General features: G+C 51.0%; 6 protein-coding genes across 6 annotated transcripts; 4 read left to right on the top strand and 2 right to left on the bottom strand.

The window, feature by feature from the left end:
- Positions 1-401: 401 nt before the first annotated feature.
- SODALDRAFT_336519 (MFS general substrate transporter) lies at positions 402-2,270 on the top strand (the record flags this gene model as incomplete). Its single annotated transcript, XM_028612601.1, has 3 exons — positions 402-1,010; positions 1,118-2,167; positions 2,226-2,270. The coding sequence occupies 3 exons, from the start codon at positions 402-404 to the stop codon at positions 2,268-2,270; spliced, it is 1,704 nt and encodes a 567-aa protein (XP_028470769.1).
- A 1,839-nt stretch (positions 2,271-4,109) lies between these two features.
- Positions 4,110-5,278, top strand: SODALDRAFT_288677 (hypothetical protein; the record flags this gene model as incomplete). The annotated part of the gene is made up of 2 exons (XM_028608609.1): positions 4,110-4,811; positions 4,889-5,278. 2 exons carry the CDS (start codon positions 4,110-4,112, stop codon positions 5,078-5,080), a joined length of 894 nt encoding a protein of 297 aa, XP_028470768.1. The 3' UTR covers positions 5,081-5,278.
- A 1,345-nt stretch (positions 5,279-6,623) lies between these two features.
- SODALDRAFT_347807 (NAD(P)-binding protein) lies at positions 6,624-8,115 on the top strand. Its single transcript, XM_028613321.1, has 2 exons — positions 6,624-6,826; positions 6,892-8,115. The coding sequence occupies exons 1-2, from the start codon at positions 6,782-6,784 to the stop codon at positions 7,876-7,878; spliced, it is 1,032 nt and encodes a 343-aa protein (XP_028470767.1). The 5' UTR covers positions 6,624-6,781; the 3' UTR covers positions 7,879-8,115.
- SODALDRAFT_327126 (hypothetical protein) lies at positions 8,116-9,421 on the bottom strand. The gene is made up of 2 exons (XM_028610342.1): positions 9,205-9,421; positions 8,116-9,118 (listed from the first exon to the last, which is right to left on the bottom strand). Exons 1-2 carry the CDS (start codon positions 9,365-9,367, stop codon positions 8,331-8,333), a joined length of 951 nt encoding a protein of 316 aa, XP_028470766.1. The 5' UTR covers positions 9,368-9,421; the 3' UTR covers positions 8,116-8,330.
- A 2,058-nt stretch (positions 9,422-11,479) lies between these two features.
- Positions 11,480-13,712, top strand: SODALDRAFT_355146 (hypothetical protein; the record flags this gene model as incomplete). The annotated part of the gene is made up of 8 exons (XM_028613787.1): positions 11,480-11,522; positions 11,593-11,659; positions 11,716-11,766; positions 11,863-12,093; positions 12,182-13,235; positions 13,333-13,363; positions 13,544-13,555; positions 13,687-13,712. The coding sequence occupies 8 exons, from the start codon at positions 11,480-11,482 to the stop codon at positions 13,710-13,712; spliced, it is 1,515 nt and encodes a 504-aa protein (XP_028470765.1).
- Positions 13,713-16,243: 2,531 nt separating this feature from the next.
- Positions 16,244-18,076, bottom strand: SODALDRAFT_375191 (PLP-dependent transferase). Its single transcript, XM_028614736.1, has 3 exons — positions 17,120-18,076; positions 16,906-17,048; positions 16,244-16,846 (listed from the first exon to the last, which is right to left on the bottom strand). The coding sequence occupies exons 1-3, from the start codon at positions 17,952-17,954 to the stop codon at positions 16,325-16,327; spliced, it is 1,500 nt and encodes a 499-aa protein (XP_028470764.1). The 5' UTR covers positions 17,955-18,076; the 3' UTR covers positions 16,244-16,324.
- Between the last annotated feature and the right edge of the window lie 682 nt (positions 18,077-18,758).

The raw sequence follows: 18,758 nt of genomic DNA, 5'->3' as shown, positions 1-18,758 counted from the left end.
CAAGCTGCAAGCACACCCAGTATTGAATTCATCACTACCAAACAGAGCGGGAAGATAGCTGGTTGGCTGGTTGGTTGCGTCTCTCATAGCATTATCGAGTCCTCCATGGGTTCTACTCCATTCGAGCCCTGGTCTGCTTACAAAAAGGAGAACTCCAGATTACAAAACAAGGGATATCGCTCTTGCTTTAAAGAAAGCCCATTCACTCCCTCGAATCCTACCATCAGAGGTCGACTTAAACATCATTCCTTTCTGTTCACTGCAGATGTTCTAGGCCACAAGACACGCCAGACCGTTGCAACTTGGACATATACCCCCCCGAATATCCCCCTCTCCATCTTCTTCTGCCCTGGTCTACACTATCCCAACCGCGGCTTTCCACCATCCAGCAGTCGCCCAAGATGAGCGACCAAGAAAAGCAGGCGGCCCTTGCCGAAAGCCTCTCGTCGAGCAAAGCCGAAACACCACGAACCGAGAGCCCCGTCGCCGACCCCGAAAAGTCGATATCGACATCCACAGACGCGCTGCCCAACGAAGATGCGGGACCTGAATACAAGCGCGAGGTCCACGGCGTCAAGTGGGCGCTGACCGTCGGCGCCATCCTCTCCTGCGTCTTCCTCTACGCCCTCGACACCACAGTGGTGGCCGACATCCAGCCCGACATCATCGCGTCGCTAGGCGACTTCCAAAAGTTCCCATGGCTCGCCACCGCCTACGCCCTGCCCGCCACCGCGCTCGTGCTCATCCAATCCAAGATGTACGGGCTGTTCGACATCAAGTGGCTCTACTTCGGCTACGTGGTCCTCTTTGAGGTTGGCAGTGCCATTTCCGGCGCGGCTCCCACCATGGACTCCCTGATCGTCGGGCGCATGATTGCCGGTATTGGTGGCTGCGGTATCTACGTCGGCTCCATCACCTTGTTCAGCGTTGTCACGACCCCCAAGGAACGCCCTGTCTACATTGCTCTGATCTCTCCCACCTGGGGTATTGGCACTGTTCTGGGCCCCATTGTAAGGTTTCTTTTTCTTTTTTGTTTCTTTTTTCTTCTTCTTTTTTTTCGTTGCCATCGCGTGGTTGGTTGTTTGCATTCGACAATGACTGACTCCATATATCGCAGGTTGGTGGTGGATTCGCGGAAAGCAGCGTCGGTTGGCGCTGGGGCTTTTACATCAACCTTCTCATCTTCGCCGTCGCCGCCCCCATTCTCGTCTTCCTCCTGCCTTCGATCGATTTCTCCAAGGGCCAAACCGCCAAAGAGAGGACTAGCAAGGTCGATTGGCTCGGTCTGGCCGTCTGGACCGGCTGGGTCGTTTCCTTCTTCATGGCCATTACCTACGGCGGCACTCTCTTCGAGTGGGACTCCTACAGCATGATCATCCTCTGGGTCTTCGTGGGCGTTCTCGGCGTCGGCTTCATCCTGACGCACAAGCTCTACCCCTTTGTCAAGAAGGAGAACCGTCTCTACCCCAGCCACATGCTCCGGAACTGGAAGTTGGGAATCCTGCAGTTCGCCACCTTCTCTGCTGCGTCGGCCGTCTACATCCCCATCTATTACATCCCGCTCTACTTCCAGTTTGCCAGGGGCGAGTCGCCCGTGGAGGCCGCCATCAGACTCCTGCCCTTCGTCTTCATGATCGTCACCGTTGCCATCCTCAACGGCTTCTTCATGTCCAAGTTCGGCTACTACATGCCGTGGTTCCTGGTCGGTTCGCTCCTGGCCGTCGCCGGCGGTGCCCTCATGTACACGGTCGACGTCAACACCACCGTCGAGCAAATCTACGGATACAGCGTCCTCCTCGGCATTGGCGGCGGTTGCTTCATGATCACCGCCTTCGGATGCGTCTCGGACGTTGTCGAGCCCAAGGACATCTTCAACGCCATTGGTGTCATCAGCCTTCTCCAGTGCATCGGCATCACCTTCTTCCCCTCGCTCAGCGGTAACATCTTCCAGAATATCGGTGCTAGATACGTGGCGCCGCTCCTGCCGGCCGACTTTGTCGGTGACCCGCGCGTGGTCCTCGCCGGCGCCAGCAGCCCGGAGTTCCTCAACTTCTCCGAAACCGTCCAGGCCCAGCTTGCTGCTGCCATTGTTGATGCCATGAGCAACATCTACACCATGACCATTGCTGCCTGTAGTATCACTGCTATTCTCTCTCCGTTCCTCGGGGTACGTACACTCTCTGACTCTCATTCTTTTTATGTACGGTGCACTAATAAATCTACAGTTCGGTAAAGTGGGCAGCGACGCAATGCCGGCGGGCGGCGCCTAAGTTTGATCCCCGGTGCGAGATAACCGGCGGTTATCTTGGTTATGGTGTGTAGGAATGGAAGATTGGACAACATGGGTTGAAAATTGGGTAGTGGAGGGTTTTGCAGAGATGTCTTTTCATGTCTTTTCTCTCAATTCATTCATTCTCTTTTCCCGTGCTCTTTGTTCCTTCCCGGTGTTGGGTCTGGACATTTGCACATGGCATGGCTTGGATCGTTGCCGGCGTGCAGCTAGTCCTTGCCACAAACTAGCATCTGGGAGATAGCTAGATGATAGACTTTGCGTTTGTTTGTTGATAGTGCATATACGGGTACTTAATCCAACCTTTGTCTCTGCATTTTATGGCAATATGTAGATCGGTGCATGTCTTCTATAGTGATTGACGTGCTTGAGTATATGCAGATAAGTCCACATATAAGTCCAAAGCTGTTGGTAAATTTCTGCAGCTGCCTGGATGCCGAGTCCCTGGTCCTTGCTCATGGAAGAGGTGATGAAACTCGAATAACGCAAGTGATGTCACTGGGACCCTGGTAAAAAGGGGAGGTAGGAATTCTTTCCTTTATATATAGGGGTAAGGTAGATCCGTTGGAGTCCAACATCGTCTGGCTTCACATTGTATGCCTTGTCAAGTCTGTGACTAACCAGGGCATGGACTCTAATATGAACGTCCATCCTGAAGCCACCGCCCTCAATTTGTTAAATCATGCAGCATGGCTTGAACGCCTCTGTTCTTCCATGAGGGTAGTACATCAAGTTTGGAACTGCAATGGATTAGAAACCATCAGTTCATCTGCGGCATCAACAGCTGTGGAGGAGATTACGGCTATTGCCCTGCAGAGAGTATTTGCCTGAGCGACGAAGTGTGGATAATTCGATCTCGACTTGACATTACGATCACGACAAATTCCAGGGCCTTGGCGACGTCTCTTCGAGAGTCCGAAACGGAACGATTCGTCAAACGGGGACTGTCGGGGCCTTGGCACTCGTTAGAAAGCATATTGAGGGTAATACTAATGCCGTATCGCCACAGCCGGTGCCGGTGTCAGCCGGCGGAACAATATGCATGTCGATCCTACCGGCGATGAACGAAAAAAAAAAAGATGAGTGGGACACGCCAGCGGCGGCACGGGTAGGGCCGTCATGGTGCTCAATTCTGTCATAATCCTCCGCTTGAAGACTCTGGAACCCTGCTAGGAGGCGGGATAGGAGGCTACGGACCAGGGAACGTGGTTCATACATCCCGACTTTTCATCGTATGACACGGACCGGTGTCTCAGCGTCGCCGTCCCGGCGCATACCAGGAATCTCAACAGGTCGATTATCCACGCACTCGGGACGTGAAGCTGATTTGCCGCCACCATTCAGTGAAGATCCTGCGGATGCTTCGTAGATTTCAAATCCTCCCCCACATGGTTCACATGATTGGTAAGTTTACGATATATATCAAGGCATTCACTGCACCTCAGCACCTAGAGCGGCGGCTGTAGGATTACCCCTTTTCCAAACGGCTTCAACGTCTACTCTCCAGGCATCTTCTTGTTTGTTTGTTTCTGACTGAGGATTGAGATTCACATCTTGGAGCAGCACTCCTCCATTCCTTCGCCATGTCGAAAACAGAGGAAAGCCACGATGTCAGTGTGAGGAGTCCGGCCTCCGAGAGCACGGAGAGCCTCAGTGGCCACGCCGCTAGGTATGCCAAGGTGTATAGGTTTTTTGGATTCACACACGGATACAACTTTCCTCTATGTAAGTATTGTCCGGTGTGGTGTCTTTCTTTCCAACCCCCCCCCCCCCCACTTTGCTTACTCGCTGTCACGAAGGGATCATCTTCGCTGGCGGCATGCTGGGGTTCTCCCTCTCTCGCCTCCCAGACTTGGACTACGACGGCCACTTCAAGGAGAAATTCGCCTTAATCCCAGGCTACTGGTACTACTTCAGCCAGGGGCACTACCGCTACGGCATGCTCATCCATCTCGCCACCGTGTTGCCCGCCGGCATCCTCATGGTGTTCCAGTTCACGCCCATCATCCGCCACAAGTTCCTCCTGTTCCATCGCATCAACGGCTACGTCGTCTCGCTGCTCACCGTGATCAGCAACCTGGCGGCGTTTGTCATCATTCGACACCCGCAGGGCGGAAATCGGGTCACGAGCCACGCCGTCGAGACGCTCATGGGCATCATAACAACCGTCGGGGTCGTCCTGGCTGTGTACAACGCCCGTCGAAAACAGATCGACCAGCACCGGGCTTGGATGCTGCGCACCATGTTTTACATGGGGGTCACCATCACTGCCCGTCTCATCAACCTCGCTGCCACTCCCATCATCTCACGCATCGGGAACTACTGGTCCGTCTGGATGTGCGACGAGATCAGTTTCCTCTACACCAATGTCGGCCTGGAGTTTCCCAGGGACGGGTACCCGGACTGCTTCTTGCCGGACGGATCCCTGGATCGTTGGAAGCGCGTTGCTGTCAGCGCACAAGAAAATCCGGAAAGGTTGGAGCAACTGGGCGCAGGTGTCGTTATCACTTTCGGAACCATGGTAAGTCTTGGCTTGATCCGTACGTATTGAACCCCGCCTGAACATCTCCATGTCTGACTTGAACAAAACAATCACAGCTGTGGATCTGTCTTTTCCTTCACGTGATCGGTGTGGAGGTATATCTCCGGATGACCCCTAGGGAGTCGGAACGGCTCCGTCGTGTGAGCTACGAGAAACAGCTAGAAGCCGGATACCGCAACCCTGGAAGCGCCGGTCTCGTTTTGGATCGATGGGCAGATGCGGACCCTTGGACTCCTCCCTCGAAATAGGAGGCTCAAGAACGGGACAGCTGGCAGGACAGCGAGATGCACTACCCCGTGGTCAGTTGAAGGAGGTCAAAATATAAGACCCACCGCGGTGGAGTCCCAGGGCCTCGCACGGAGTAGTGATCTGCAAGCCACATGCAAGGACGGGATCCAAAAATGAAACCGGTGGGAACACATCAAATACGAAAGTACCTAAGTAACTAGACTTGTAAGCGACATGGAATGGACATAACAAAATGAGCATGACTCATTGCGCCGCTTTGCTTCGGGAAGGCCTTTTTTTTTTTTTTTTTACTTATTCACGTGTACTTAGTACGAAGTTGGGAAGATGAAGTACGTACCCTTAACGGAAAACTCCCCGTGAAGCCCGTTGTAAACGACAATTAAGCGCCCTTGAAAAATGTTTGTCGGGGTAGTAATTTCCTGGGTCAAACTTATAATCAGGGATCGTCGAATTGGCTATGTTGATATTTGGCGAGACCATGGATAGGCTGGGAATATCAAAAATAGGGGTATTACCGTCAAACACGCGCACGATACCTTACCTGCGTGGGGGTCAGGATATATGTACGGTCATCCACGACGCCTTGCTCTTCTGGAGTACATACCTTACGTAGCGTGTATTACGTTGTGTCCATGAGGATTAGGTACGGAGTAATCTACGACGTACAATGTACCCAAGTCAGGCAGTTGCAGCAAAGAACCCCTCCTCGTCTTTACAACGTACGCGCCAAGCTCGAATCTCCCATCAGAGGACGGAACAACTTGATGACAACTTCGGTTTTTGGCTTTTATGAAGTCCGAAGTACGGAGTACACGTATTTGGTAGTCTAGACTAATTTATCTTGCAGAGCTAGCTGTGTAGATCCCGCGCCGGATCCATCTTCAGTGTACGTTGTACTCTCTATGTACTGCCGGCTTTCGGGGTAGGTGGGGTGGGGTGCGGGGTGGAGCTCCTGCCGCAATTAGGTAAGTACTTTGTACGTGGTACCTATCCGATCCGGACTAGTGTAGACGAAAACAGTGTGTTTTTGACGCATTTCAAACCGTGTCATCCGGATGCATCTGCGCGATCCCGTCCCCCAGATGCATGACAGCACTGTGTCGATAACACGGATCGCTTACGGTGTCAGCTAAGTGCCTTTCCCATGGAGGTGGCTAGTCATCCATGTGCATTTCCCATGGCCATTGTCATCCAAGCGGATTGTCACCCACGTGCACCCAATCGTCATGTCAGCCAAATGCGTTTGTGTCAGCCAAGTACGGCGTCAGCCAAGTGGTAATGATCATCACGCCAATCATGAATGAAGGCCCAAAGATTCGGAGATATCCCAGGGCCATACATACACGTGCAATATTATGCCATAGGATATCACGGCGCGGTTGCGAACTTGCGCACACGCTTCGTCGATCAAACAAGACATCCGAGCTAGTCCCGAGAAGGCATACGCCAATCCGGATGCATACCCAGGTTTGCACGATTTCAAATCTACAGACTGCGATTCACCGCATCTGTGAGACCAACAGCTCTCTCCTCTTCCCACCAAGACAAATGCGCCCACGAACGCATTAAACCTTTGCGAGAATAAATAATAAAGTACAACCGTCTCTCTGAATCCCAATTGATGATTGATCTCATCTCTCAACTACCTACCAGTTCTCACCACCGATAGTTGAGATCACGTGCATAGAACAAACGCCATCATGACTCGAAAGCTCATCACCGTCCTCGGAATCACTGGAACGCAGGTAATTTTCGAAAATCCCAGCATATGATCTCTGTGTCAGGATCGGATGATAACATTTTGGTGTAGGGAGGCTCTGTGGCCAATCGGTTTCTCAATCTCACCCATGCCGAATGGCAAGTGCGCGGCCTCACACGCAACCCCGGCTCGGCCAAAGCGAAGGAATGGGCAGGCAGAGGGGTTGAGATCGTCAAAGGCGACCACGACGACGTAGAGTCCCTCAAGGCCGCATTCAAAGGCGCGCACGCCATCTTCGCCGTCACTGATTGGGCGGCCAACTACTTCCGCGTCAGCGAGGACAAGGCCCTGCAGGAGAAGGCCAAGGCCGCAGGGCGGACCATCGAGGAATATGCCGGCGACCTGGAGAAGGCCCAGGGCATCAAGGTGGCGACGGCCGCTTCCGATCCGGCGGTCCTCTCCACGCTGGAGAGGTTTGTCTTTTCCACCTTGACCGCCGTGCAGAAAATCAGCGGCGGCAAGTACAAGCATGCGTACGAGTTCGATTCCAAGGCCGACGTCGAGAGCCACATCCGGGAGCACCTGCCGGAGCTGCGCGCCCGGCTAAGCACGGTCACCATGGGCATCTTCCAGGAGAACTGGAAGGACATCCCCGCGTTCAGGGCACAGAAGAAGCCGGACGGCACATACGAATTTCTCCGCCTGAACGTTCCGGGTTCTCATCTGGCGACCCCCGAGGTGGTGGCTTCTCGGGACACCGGCGCTTTCGTCGAGGCGTTGGTCTTCCATCACCCACCCGGCACGGATGTCTTGGGCGCCAGTGAGATCATCTCCAGGCCAGACTACGCCGCGCTTTGGGGTCGGACAATGGGAGTCAAGGCGACAGCGCGAGATGTTGAGAAGGAGGAATACCTAAAGTACATCCCCGAGGGAATGGAGACTACCATCGTGGACGATCTCGGATTCTTCACAGAGTATGGGTACGCTGGCGGGAACCCCAATGTCAAGACACCAGCGGAGCTGGGTATCAAGACGACCTCTTTGGAGGAATTCTTCCGAGACCAGGATTGGAGTGGAGTACTGAAAGGAGAACTTTAAGCTTCTTTCGCGCGGCTCTATCTGACCGGTGAGAAAAAGAATTGGCCTGGTTTGAGAGTTTAATGCATATGTTGTCCGAACATTCTGCGACAGGGTAACGTTACTTGGAAGACACATTGAATGATGCTATAATTATACCTTCCAGACTGTTATACGTGTGCTTGCCGTCTTCGTACAGCGCGCTTCCAACCGTTACGTACTCTCGGAATGAAACACGGACGGCTAGATCGTTCTATGAGACCACGAATGTGGAAGGTACCTTACGAAGGTAACTTTTAAGTCCCTGCTTTTTCGCACGGATACTGTTACTGTTGCATTGCATGAACTGATTGATTTCTGGGTTGTTCTATAGAAATACAGACGAAAATCATTGCTCCTCGCCGAGTTAATCCACCAATAATTGATCGGATCGTACAAAGTATGTACTCATAAGCCCCTGGTTGGCAATCATGCTATTCTAGAACATCACTTGGGCTGCCAATCGGCTTTTCACCCCTCTGACTCCGCCAGTGATTCGTAGACACGATAATCTCCGGGCAACCCCGTATCAGCCATTTCCAGTTTCGCAGGAACGGAGCACTGATTTCCCAGCTTTGAGGTTCCCATGGGTCTCCCCAAACCGCGAGCCCAGCCCATTCGTTCTTGCCGCCACCAGACTCCATGACATCCTCAAAGAGTCGCTGCTCGTCCTCGGGCGTCAAGACACTTGCGGCGATCAGCAGGTTGTCCCGCATCTTGGGCAACGGGAACAGATCAAGCCACGGGTGGTGCTTCGTTGTCAACTGCAAGTTCGTGGGCCTAAGGCTCGTCGGCACAGAGGGTGCGATGGCGGTGGTACCCGACTTGGAGCTCTCCCCGTCCCGACCGAATGGCGAGATGGAGTCGCATATGAGCCAGTCGAAGTTGAACCCGAGCGCGGCCGCATTTCTCGTGAAGCCGTTGATGATGTTGAGTTGGATGACTTTCAGGTGATGGTCGGCGCACGGGTCGGCCGTCAAATAACTCGTCAGGGCTTGCTCGGCGAACCGCTTGAGCCTAGCGCGCTTCTGCGAGACATTCTCCTCTGAGCAGTGGCTAAATGTCGTGATGAGGTTGTCGAGCGGGGAGGCTTTTGCGTCGAATCGTGGAAGAATGATCGTCGAGACGCCGTCTGGGGAAGTGGCGTCGGGGGAAGCAGCACCCGGGGATACGGCGCCGGGAGAGGCACTGTCGTAGGCAAGTCTTCTTTTTCTCTGTCTTGCTGATTTTCTTGTCAGCATTTTTTTTTTTTTTTTTTTTTTTTTTGCCTTCAGCCAATTCGGCCAGGTTGCGCGATCGTTAACTTACAGACTCGTTTATTCAACCTATTTTGCAGCTTCTTTCGCTCTTTCGGATCGGTTATGCCTGCCCAGTCTTCTCCGCGATGCCGTATGTTGACTTCGTGTGGCATGCGTTGCAACTCGAGGAGGTGGACATTGTGGACGCGGGGAACACTGTGAGAGGACGCCATGTTGTTGTTGTTGTTGTTGTTGTTGTTGGAAGAAAGGGTTGAGGCAGGTAGGGGAGGTGGCAGTGAGAGGCTCGCGGCGCTGCACGAGCTGACCCGTCTCCAATTTATAACTGCACTCGGCTGACCGTTGGCCGTTGGGGGCCCCCACTTCTTCGGGGTCCGCACCCCCTGAAGGACGAACACGGGGCAAAGGGTCGACTGATCCACTTTTCCATCAAGGCCGTGCACCCCATCCCTGCTCCGGGGAAAATTAGGACTCCGGACCACATCCGCCCAACCCAGTTGCAACATGTATATGTGTAGACGCAGCATTTTGGCAGCACTTAATTAATGGCCACTTCTCAATATTCCGTTATGCACCCATAGCGAGACGGGCCAAAACAACATGTGCCGAAACATAAGCTCCTGCTCGATTGATCAAGTCATTAATTTAGGCGCTCCAGTGATAAGAATGTGGATTGGTCATTCGCTCGAGCGTACCATGTACATTGTGCACTATGTACATAGTCCTCGGGATACTTAGGTCCTGGCATTACATATGCCAGACCCATTATTAATACAAGGGTGGCATACCACGCCGGGCTTCGACCAGGGTCCCCCGCCGAGGGATCTCGGACGTTTCTCGCCTTATATATAACCTAATACTACAATGTACTACTCTTAATAATATACTCGGAAAATAAGAAAGGTCCGAGGGTTAGGCATTGAAAATGGATATATAGGGCTACTTATAGGTGAGTTTATTAACGCGAAGTAAGTTATAGTATCTAGAACCAGGTAGAGGGGAAGGGAAAAGCAAAGTTAGTTATAGGTCTAGAGAAGTAGGTAGCTACGGATAGGGTATAGCGTAGAGTTTAGTATATATTATACGGCTAATATACTATCTAATAGAGTTAAGGCTAGTATAATTAAACTATTTTACTTTAAGATAAGAATTATATTAGTAAACTTTTCGTCTAATAATATTATAGATATAGGATAGTAATAATAGATTTAAATAGAATATAAAATATATTTTATTACTATTATTATTACCCTTATTCTTATTATTTTTATACTTTATATATAGCTTATACCATACTTAATATTATATATTCTTAGACTATATAAGTTAGTATATTAAGATAGTACCTTAGATACTATACTAGGAGTGAAATCCATAATGTTTATAACAATTAATTATTTTATCTACTTATACGTTCGAATTCTGACAGGCCACCTTTGGAGCCCGTTGTATATTGTAGTAGGCTGTACCTGGTATGTATTCTTCCACCCCTCCACCCCCCTTTGTTCTTCTCCCGGGTATGGGTGGGTAGTCGTGATGACCCCTACCCGGCCAACAAGCTTGCATCTTAGGCATGATCGCGTTTAATGCCACTGCGTAAGCAGGTTGGCGCTATGGCCCGCGGAATATAGTCTAGAAGGTTTCGTATACGTCATACACGTGGCAGAAAAGTCTGATAGAAGGCCACCAATTCGTGCGGACAGAAGTCCCCTGAAGGAACCGTTCTGGCAGATCCTTTTCTGAGGCAGGCTACAGCCGACAAGTACTTTGTAGTTGCCTGCAAACCATAGGTAGCCGATCCCTGAAAACAAGCAGGTTAATCCTCTAGCCCTAAGCTGTTTTGGGAAGTGATCTTGATGGGCAGGGCGCACTGACGCCATTGACAACAAGTCACAAAGTACCTTGTTCGTCGCCTAGTAAGGCTGCGTCTACACTGTACAACGTATTATAGCGTACGTGTACATCGAGGTGGGGGTCCGGGAACGCACAGCTGCAGGTTTAATCCCTCCGGCCCAGTTGATACAACCCTCCATCCCGTTTCCTTTATATTAATAAAGCGGCCCGGTGGTCCTGGCCAAGGAGATACTCTGGAGTATATGTAGACAAGCCGGATTTTGATCGGGGCATTTTATTCCTCTACCACCTAGGTATGTTCAAGTCACCGTTACCTTCTCTCACTCTGGTCGTCCTGATTCCTGTGGCGTCAGGCACGCGCAATAAGACATATCTATCCTATGCGCGGTACGGGCCGTTGAAACAAATCTACGCAGCGTCTCGTCTCGCCTTTGTTCAAGCCACCATTGCAACATCCCCCCCCCCCCGTCTCCATGGTTCCTGGACCGTATGAGGCCGGTGAGAAAGGAAAGCACAGTGAGCACTTGGTCGATGTCTAAAGGGGTTGTGGCATTTGATTGATCGCCGTTCGACATTGAAGGATGAGAACCCTGGTTCATCCTTACGGCCGAGTTGAGCCTCTGGCTTCCCGCCTTTGCATTCATTCCTTCAGCGTCTCGAAGCCATAGCATGGAGAAAACGGATGGATTTTCGACATGCATATACGCAGTAAGAAATGGTGCAACTTGAATCTCCTTGAGAAAGCCGAGGAAGGGCCAAGGTCTCCATTTATTGTATAACTAAGTAGTCGAGCACTTCTCTCCTCTATAATAGACATGACATTTATCTGCCCTGCTTTTCACGCTCTACGTTGCAGCACATCCCGATTCCCCAAGGCCCCAATCACACCACATACTACTATCTCATCATTACCCACCCCGAAAACTTATGTGTACGCATTCGCCGTTGGCCGTTGGTTCAATCGTAAGAATGCCCCCTCCATCGGGTGTCCGGCTACGCGAGAGCTGCCAAGCGTGTGCGACCTCCAAAATCAAATGTTCCAAGGAAAAACCTCAATGCAACAGATGCGCGGACAGAGGCACAACATGTCAGTACCTAGTCACACAGAGGACTGGCCGAAAGGTCCGTCCTCGAAGTGAATCAAAAGAGGGTCCGGCGCAACGACCAACTGCCAGCCACAAGACAACGCCTTTGTCACCGGCAGTACTGCCCTCTATGGAAAGGGGATCGACACCTGAGTTCTCACTCCTGGACTCCCAATTCGGCACACTTGACACGACAATGCTGGATTCGGGTGCTCATGACTACCTCTCCATGCTTCCCGTGGATCTGGATTTCTCGCCGATCCCGTCCTACGCAAACGCTATGGACTCCTCCGACGGCTCTGCGGACGACGCGCTCGGAATGTCTCACGGACGCTTGGCTGCAGAAGGCTATGTCCCATACCAGCCCGATCTACATTTTTTTCTCTCCGGCCACGATGCGGGCGCACAAGAGGAGACCGAGGGAAACGCCGCCGGCACATCAGAATGCTCCCTGCCGCACAAGCAGCTATTCCAAGAACTCGGAAGCCTCCAGTCTCAGGTCTTATCTCGGCAACCGGAAGGCATCAGAATGGCCCTGCAGCTGATGGGACAGCTCTGCTGTCAGCAAGACAGCCCTCTAGACGCCGACCTCTCCCCCCTGGAGCTTGAGTACCGGGCAAACACGCTCGTGGACGAATCGAGAGTGGTGACGGACACCGTCAACGAAATGCTCCAGTGCGCGGGCTCCGACGACGGTTACTTCTTGGCCGTTGTCTGTTTGGTCATGTCGAAGGTTCTGGACGCCTACGTCAAGGCAGCCCAAGCTCTGGCGGCTCGTGAAAGAGACGGGCAGAGGTCAAGTTCATCTTCCTCGTCAACAATGTCTTCCTGGTCGGCTAGTGGTACCGATTCTGCGTCCAGCGGCTCACCGAAGATGAAGGGAAAAGACCCCAAAGCCGTCCAGCAGTTACTAGATGACCTCTATCAAGTGCGGACATCGATGAACCATCTAGGTGCAAAGATTGTATCGGTGTGTTCAAGGCGGGATTGGCTGCTGGGCGGCGATCTCACTCCTTCGAGCCACGACTCTGCTTTGCCAGCGTTGCCGTTTTCAGCGGCGATTTTGAACCAGTTATACGAAGAACTACGAAGGCGTCTGAGTGCGATATCTCTCCTGTTTATCAACGAATTGAAGCAGTTCTGGGTGCAATAACGCCCCGTTCTGAACCAATATATTCATTGATCCTTATTCAGACCAACTGACCAAGTTGACCATTATCCACTTGTCGGAACAAATAAAGTATCCTTGCAACGGCCCAGACACCAATACATGTTCGTAGTTTTGTTAATAAATGACCCACCATTGCTTTGGAGTCTCACAGCTGTTTTGTTTCTCCGATAAACCCCCACGTAGTCTCTGTACTTTGTACATCAACCAAGTACTAAATGCAACGCCGAAGAGAAGCCTTCCAGAATCTGGAGTGATGTAACCATGTGGTTATTGGATCCCAGGTATGTCCAAAGGTGCGCTCGGTTCTCCGTACCTACCTACCCGGGTTTGGCTGGTTATAGGTCAGAGCTCGATGGACTGGTCAGATGTCCGAAGTCTTAGAACATTATGTTGACAGCGATATCTCTGTCCTGGCTCTGGTCAGTGCAAAATTCTCTGTTCGAGCTCTGACCTATACCCACCCCTACCAGGGTAGGTAGGTAGCTTCAGTTGTGCCAAGTCCAGCTTTAGGTGGGAGTATTGTTCTAGACACCGAAGTAATATACTATTAGGCGCTTATCCCCCCGTTGAACTGATAGCAGGCTTCTTAGTATAATCTAAAGAGTCGTTATAAACTTTCCACTAGTTTAAGAAGATATAGCAGATTAAAAGAGTCTATTCTTATTCTATATAGTCTCTTTAAGTATCTCCTCTAGTCTCTAACTTTATACTATTATTTTCGAATTAGGCTAGACTTCGAGAAATAACTGCATAGTTATTAGTTTCCCTTTTATAGTTTCTAAACAGATATAATAAAGATAGTTCCTCTACTATATCTATATAACTGTTTAAAGCTTTCCTTTACCTAGTATATATAGTAAAAGGGACATAGAGTAGTTTTCTTACTAGATCTAGATATTAGTAGTATATCTTTATAGGCTCTATATAGAGATATAGAATTACGGATTCTTATAGACTGGTAATGGATAGGCTTCTATAGTAGGAAAGAGCCTAGGTCTACAAGTAAGTTCCCCGTTCCCATACTATCATACCTTATAGAGTACCCGACGTTCTCCTTGAGGGATGTACCGGCGCACCGGGCGTGCCCGTAGTTGAGCAAGTCTCGCCCTGGTATTGGTACAAAGACACAAGGTCACCCCTGCCGTGGAACGAGCAAAATAGTATATGTATATAATACTCTGAGTGCCTGTCAGAACGATCAGCTGCGTGTACTAAGGGGGACAGGCAGGCAGATCTGTCCCGGAAACCGGCATCGGCTCTTGCCGTTGCCACTTGTCTTGGAACCAACCCGTGGCAGAGGTTCCGAATAGCTTCACCGTGTCATCGGGTTCAGTACAGCACAGTATTTAGGGGGTATCAGGACAGGTAGGTAGATCTCCTCCCGAAACTGGCATCGGAAAGAGCCGCTGCCACTTTCAACCGGTAGTAGAGGTTCCGCATAGCTTCACCCGTGTCACTGGGTCGGGTGCAGCACAGCTGTCCAAACGAGCACAGGCTATGAGCTCGAGGAACCCGGGGGGAGGGCCCGGGGGGGGCTGACTTGGCACCAGTAAGGGACGAGATGGACGAACTGATGAAAAGTGGGCACTGGGCAGACGGCAGAGGGTCAGTCTAGTCTTCAGGGATGTTCTCTACATGATACTGGGAGAAGGTAGGTCATCCACTTACATGACCTCCACTAAGAAGCATTCTATACAAGCTTCACCGCCCTTCGAGGAAACCACTGGTTGCATGGGTAGTCACATACAGCTAGTCTTGCTTAAGTCATACATCGCTATACAACCTAGCTGGACTTATCTAGGGCCGGCTTTCGGATGCATCCCACTACCACCAAGCATTGCTGGTACAGTCATCTAGCTACATAATCTACGGTACGAGGCATACCGACATAAGATGACTCTTCGGAAACACATGTAAGTAACCGATATTCTATAAATACTCCCATGGCTTGCATACATGGATACTAGATGCTTTACCATACTGTATACTTAGCTTTGTCGGAACAACTATCGACGCAGCCGGAACTGCGAGCGCCTGCAGTTGGGTGTTGGATACATGGGGCGTTGAATATGTGGGCATAGAACATGGGGGTCGTTAACGTGCTTCTGCTGCAGCTTGAGACTTTGCTACGACTAGGGGTTCTCTTTACGCGTTTCCCAGTAGAGTGGTTAGGGAGCCATCTTCGAGGGTGTCTCACATAAGGCCAACGATGGATTTAGGGCCGGACTACGAGGACACTAAGTTCAAATTGCAGGATATTAATAATCAAGGCTATATTATAAATCTCGGAGCACCTAATTTGTTCTTGTCCTCCTTGTCCTTGTTCTTATCGTCCTCGCCCTTGTCCCTCTCCTACTACTATCGTATAGCTTCTTTAGTATATCTCATCGCTATAGAGGCGGTTCGTTAATATCTATATTAAAAGCATCCAGATACCTATGACTAAAATAACCAATAACTATATATAGAGACTTAATCGGTACATAAATATTAGGCATAGCTTAAGGGCTCTAAATAGTATAGTATAGCCTTATATATTAATATCCCGTCATTCAAATATAATGCTCGTATTCCGTCCCTTGATTTATACTCCGTGGCTGTCCCTGACCAGTGTTAACTTCTAGTTGACTACTCAAACTTCTCTGCTTAGCGCTCTGCCCATCGCTTTTATAATCGGTCGTGAGATATTAGAGAGCTTCCGAAGGCCCGTGCAACTTTTAATAGTCGTTAGTTTCTTAATTCCAACCTAGATCGATTCAGACGCTGATTCAAAACCATCCCCCACTCGATCGCAGCGCTCAATCTGTCTTCAAGTAATTATGCCCCAAGTCTCTGATAATCAGCATGCAGTGGGAGAAGAAGTGTATACCTTGGAGCAATGCATAAAATACCTTCCCGGTTTTCGTTGTTTGTCCGAGGTCCTACTAGGTATATGAGAGACAGCACCGGCACAGTTCATGTAGGGGGGAGGTTGGCCAAGTGGATTGTTAAGATAGATTGACTGTCTACTACTCAATTAACAAGAAAACATGAATCTATAACGCGTTTCTATAACAATGCTTCTACGCATTGCCGTTGACGGAGGACACCATGCCCAAGGCTTGGATGTTCAAGCTGTTGGGATTGAACAGGTTGGCCTCTTCGGCACCGTCGCCGCCATCCTCCCTGATCAGATCATAGGCCAGGCGGGTGGCGCTGGGGAGCTTGTTCTTGTCACCACTGGCTTCAATGTCCAGCATTTCCTGGGTCCAGGTAATGATGGAGTCGATCAGCGTCATCACCTGCTCCTTGGTGTTATGGGCGTGCAGCAGGAGTCGGACGCGGTCCTCTCCCTTGCCTACAATGGGGAACACGATGTAGCATCCGTTGATGCCGTCCCTGGTGAGGTGGAAAGTGAGGTACAGCGCGTGCTTCTTGCGAGGCGTCCAGAGGGGCACGATGTGAGTAATGGGCGTCTCGTGCCAGCTTCCGTCCTCGTGGACGGGCATCTTCAGGAGGCCCTTCTTGTAGGCCTTCTTGTAGACGGGGTGGGAGGTAAGCGTGTCCAGGTAGAACGTGGTAAGTTGATGCAGATAATCACGAGACTGAGAGTTGAGTTAGCTTGGATAGGACCCCCAAGGAATGATAGTGGAAATGCATTCACCTCTTGGAATTTCTGGCTCCGCATGAGCCGGACTCCGGCACGGGATGATGCCAGCAGCGTGAAGGGAGGTGCAACGGAGCAGATGAAAACCTTGGCCTGGTTGATAAGGAGCCAGCGGACGGTATTGTTAGACAAAATGCATGCTTTTCTTTCATGTCAGCAAACGTTCCGCAGTTGTAGAATTGGGATTAGAATTCGGGCAGCTTCTACTTACCACCAGATCCAGCCAAGGCCTTGGTAAAAGTAACCATCCTGACGGCAATCTCGTCATCGAGGCCCTGCTCGGCGACAAAGCCCTTGCCCTCGGGACCGCAGGCTCCGAAGCTGTGGGCCTCATCGACGATGAATTGAGCGTTGCCACGGGGGAAGATCTCCTTGGCAGCATCGATAAGCTCCTTCAGGGGGCAGATATCGCCGTCCATGCTATACCAACTCTCGACGGCGATAAGGACGCAGCGCTTCCCCTCCTTGACGAGGGGGGTCGACTCTTTGACGGCTTCCAGGGTTTCAATGAAATGGTCGACGTCGTTGTGACGGAAGGGGATCTGCTCGAGGGCCAAGCTGCTCTTCATGCCGGTAAGCGCGGTGGCGTGCATGAGCTCGTCGTACACAATGACGTCGCCAGAGCGAGGGATGGTGGAGAAAATGGCCTGGTTGGCGGTGGCTCCGGAGTGCACCACAAGAGCCGACTCGACGCCCATGAGTTCGGCCATTTCCTTTTCGAACATTAACTGGTACTCGGTCGTGCCGTCCAAGAGACGCGATCCACTGGCACCAAGCTGGAAGCCAGGATTGGCGTCAAGTTCGTTCAAGAACTCCTCCCTGAGAAGGCCGGTAGCGCCCATTCCGAGAGTGTCGCAGGAGGAGAAGTCCATGATATGGCTAGGGGTGTGGATGGGAAAGCTAAGGCCGACTTGTCGGGAGATGTCCAGCTCTTCTTCGATGTTTCGGTAGAAGACGGAGCTGTTCTTCGCGCTGGGCCCCTTGACCCTCTGAACAACGGCCCATTCTTCTCTCCATTGGGCACCGTAGTCTTTGAGGTCAGCCATTTTGCTTGATTTTGCAATAGTGTTATGGGAGAAGGCGAGAGGGAGGGGGGAGGCAGGGGTCTAAGGTTTTGGAGGAGAAGTTGAGAACTAGGCTGAAGAAATGTGTTTGGGTTGAAGGTATCAGAGGGGGTTTAAGAGTATGTATGGCTCGGTAGGTATTGTAAAAGTGAGTTGGGTGTCTTTGGTATTTATATATAATATCTATACATATGTTATATTGAGTATGCGAGTGCGAACAATAGGAACTGTCATTACTCTTCCAGTGGGTGTACACAGTACGACAGTACGTACATCATGCCCAACCTAAGGTATAGCCCGTGCGTGAAGTGTTCGAACACGTTCATACAACTCGACTGCTCTCGTTCTCAAATCCGAGGTTTCAACTCCGACGAGAAAATCCGACGATAAGGCACAGCCGCACAGGGGCCGCACAGCATGCCGGAGAGTAAGAAGAGGGCCGACCTAGGTTCCAATGACGTTAGTCGTTAGGTAATGCATGGATGACCGTGCAATGGTGAAACAACCATTAGCCCGATCTCGATTCTCGACTTGATCTAAGGAACGGGCCGCACACGGTAGTTTGAATTCCTCTGATTGGTCCCCATCCCCCGTGCAGCTTGGACGCGCGGTTAGACCCACTTATACATGCGACTTTGTTCCTAATACCCCGATGCACGTACACGTACGTTGTAAGCATTTTAAAAGCTGCAGAATATAAGGCTGGTCGAAGGATTCGATCCTTCGGTCTCTTGGCATCACGTGCATGCGTCGGAGTGGGCTTCGGTGGGTTTGGACATTTTTTCT

Source organism: Sodiomyces alkalinus, assembly GCF_003711515.1.
Source record: "Sodiomyces alkalinus F11 unplaced genomic scaffold SODALscaffold_1, whole genome shotgun sequence".
NCBI classification, from domain to species: domain Eukaryota; kingdom Fungi; phylum Ascomycota; class Sordariomycetes; order Glomerellales; family Plectosphaerellaceae; genus Sodiomyces; species Sodiomyces alkalinus.
Note: the sequence above shows the minus strand (reverse complement) of the source record. Positions and strands in the feature narration are given on the sequence as shown.

Coding starts and splice junctions, on each gene's coding strand:
- SODALDRAFT_347807 (XM_028613321.1), top strand. CDS start 6,782: ATGACTCGAAAGCTCATCACCGTCCTCGGAATCACTGGAACGCAG. Junction 6,827..6,891: donor TCGGAATCACTGGAACGCAG/GTAATTTTCGAA, acceptor ATTTTGGTGTAG/GGAGGCTCTGTGGCCAATCG.
- SODALDRAFT_327126 (XM_028610342.1), bottom strand. CDS start 9,367: ATGGCGTCCTCTCACAGTGTTCCCCGCGTCCACAATGTCCACCTCCTC. Junction 9,119..9,204: donor TAGGTTGAATAAACGAGTCT/GTAAGTTAACGA, acceptor CAAGAAAATCAG/CAAGACAGAGAAAAAGAAGA.
- SODALDRAFT_375191 (XM_028614736.1), bottom strand. CDS start 17,954: ATGGCTGACCTCAAAGACTACGGTGCCCAATGGAGAGAAGAATGGGCC. Junction 17,049..17,119: donor GGCCTTGGCTGGATCTGGTG/GTAAGTAGAAGC, acceptor ATGAAAGAAAAG/CATGCATTTTGTCTAACAAT. Junction 16,847..16,905: donor GGAGCCAGAAATTCCAAGAG/GTGAATGCATTT, acceptor CTCAACTCTCAG/TCTCGTGATTATCTGCATCA.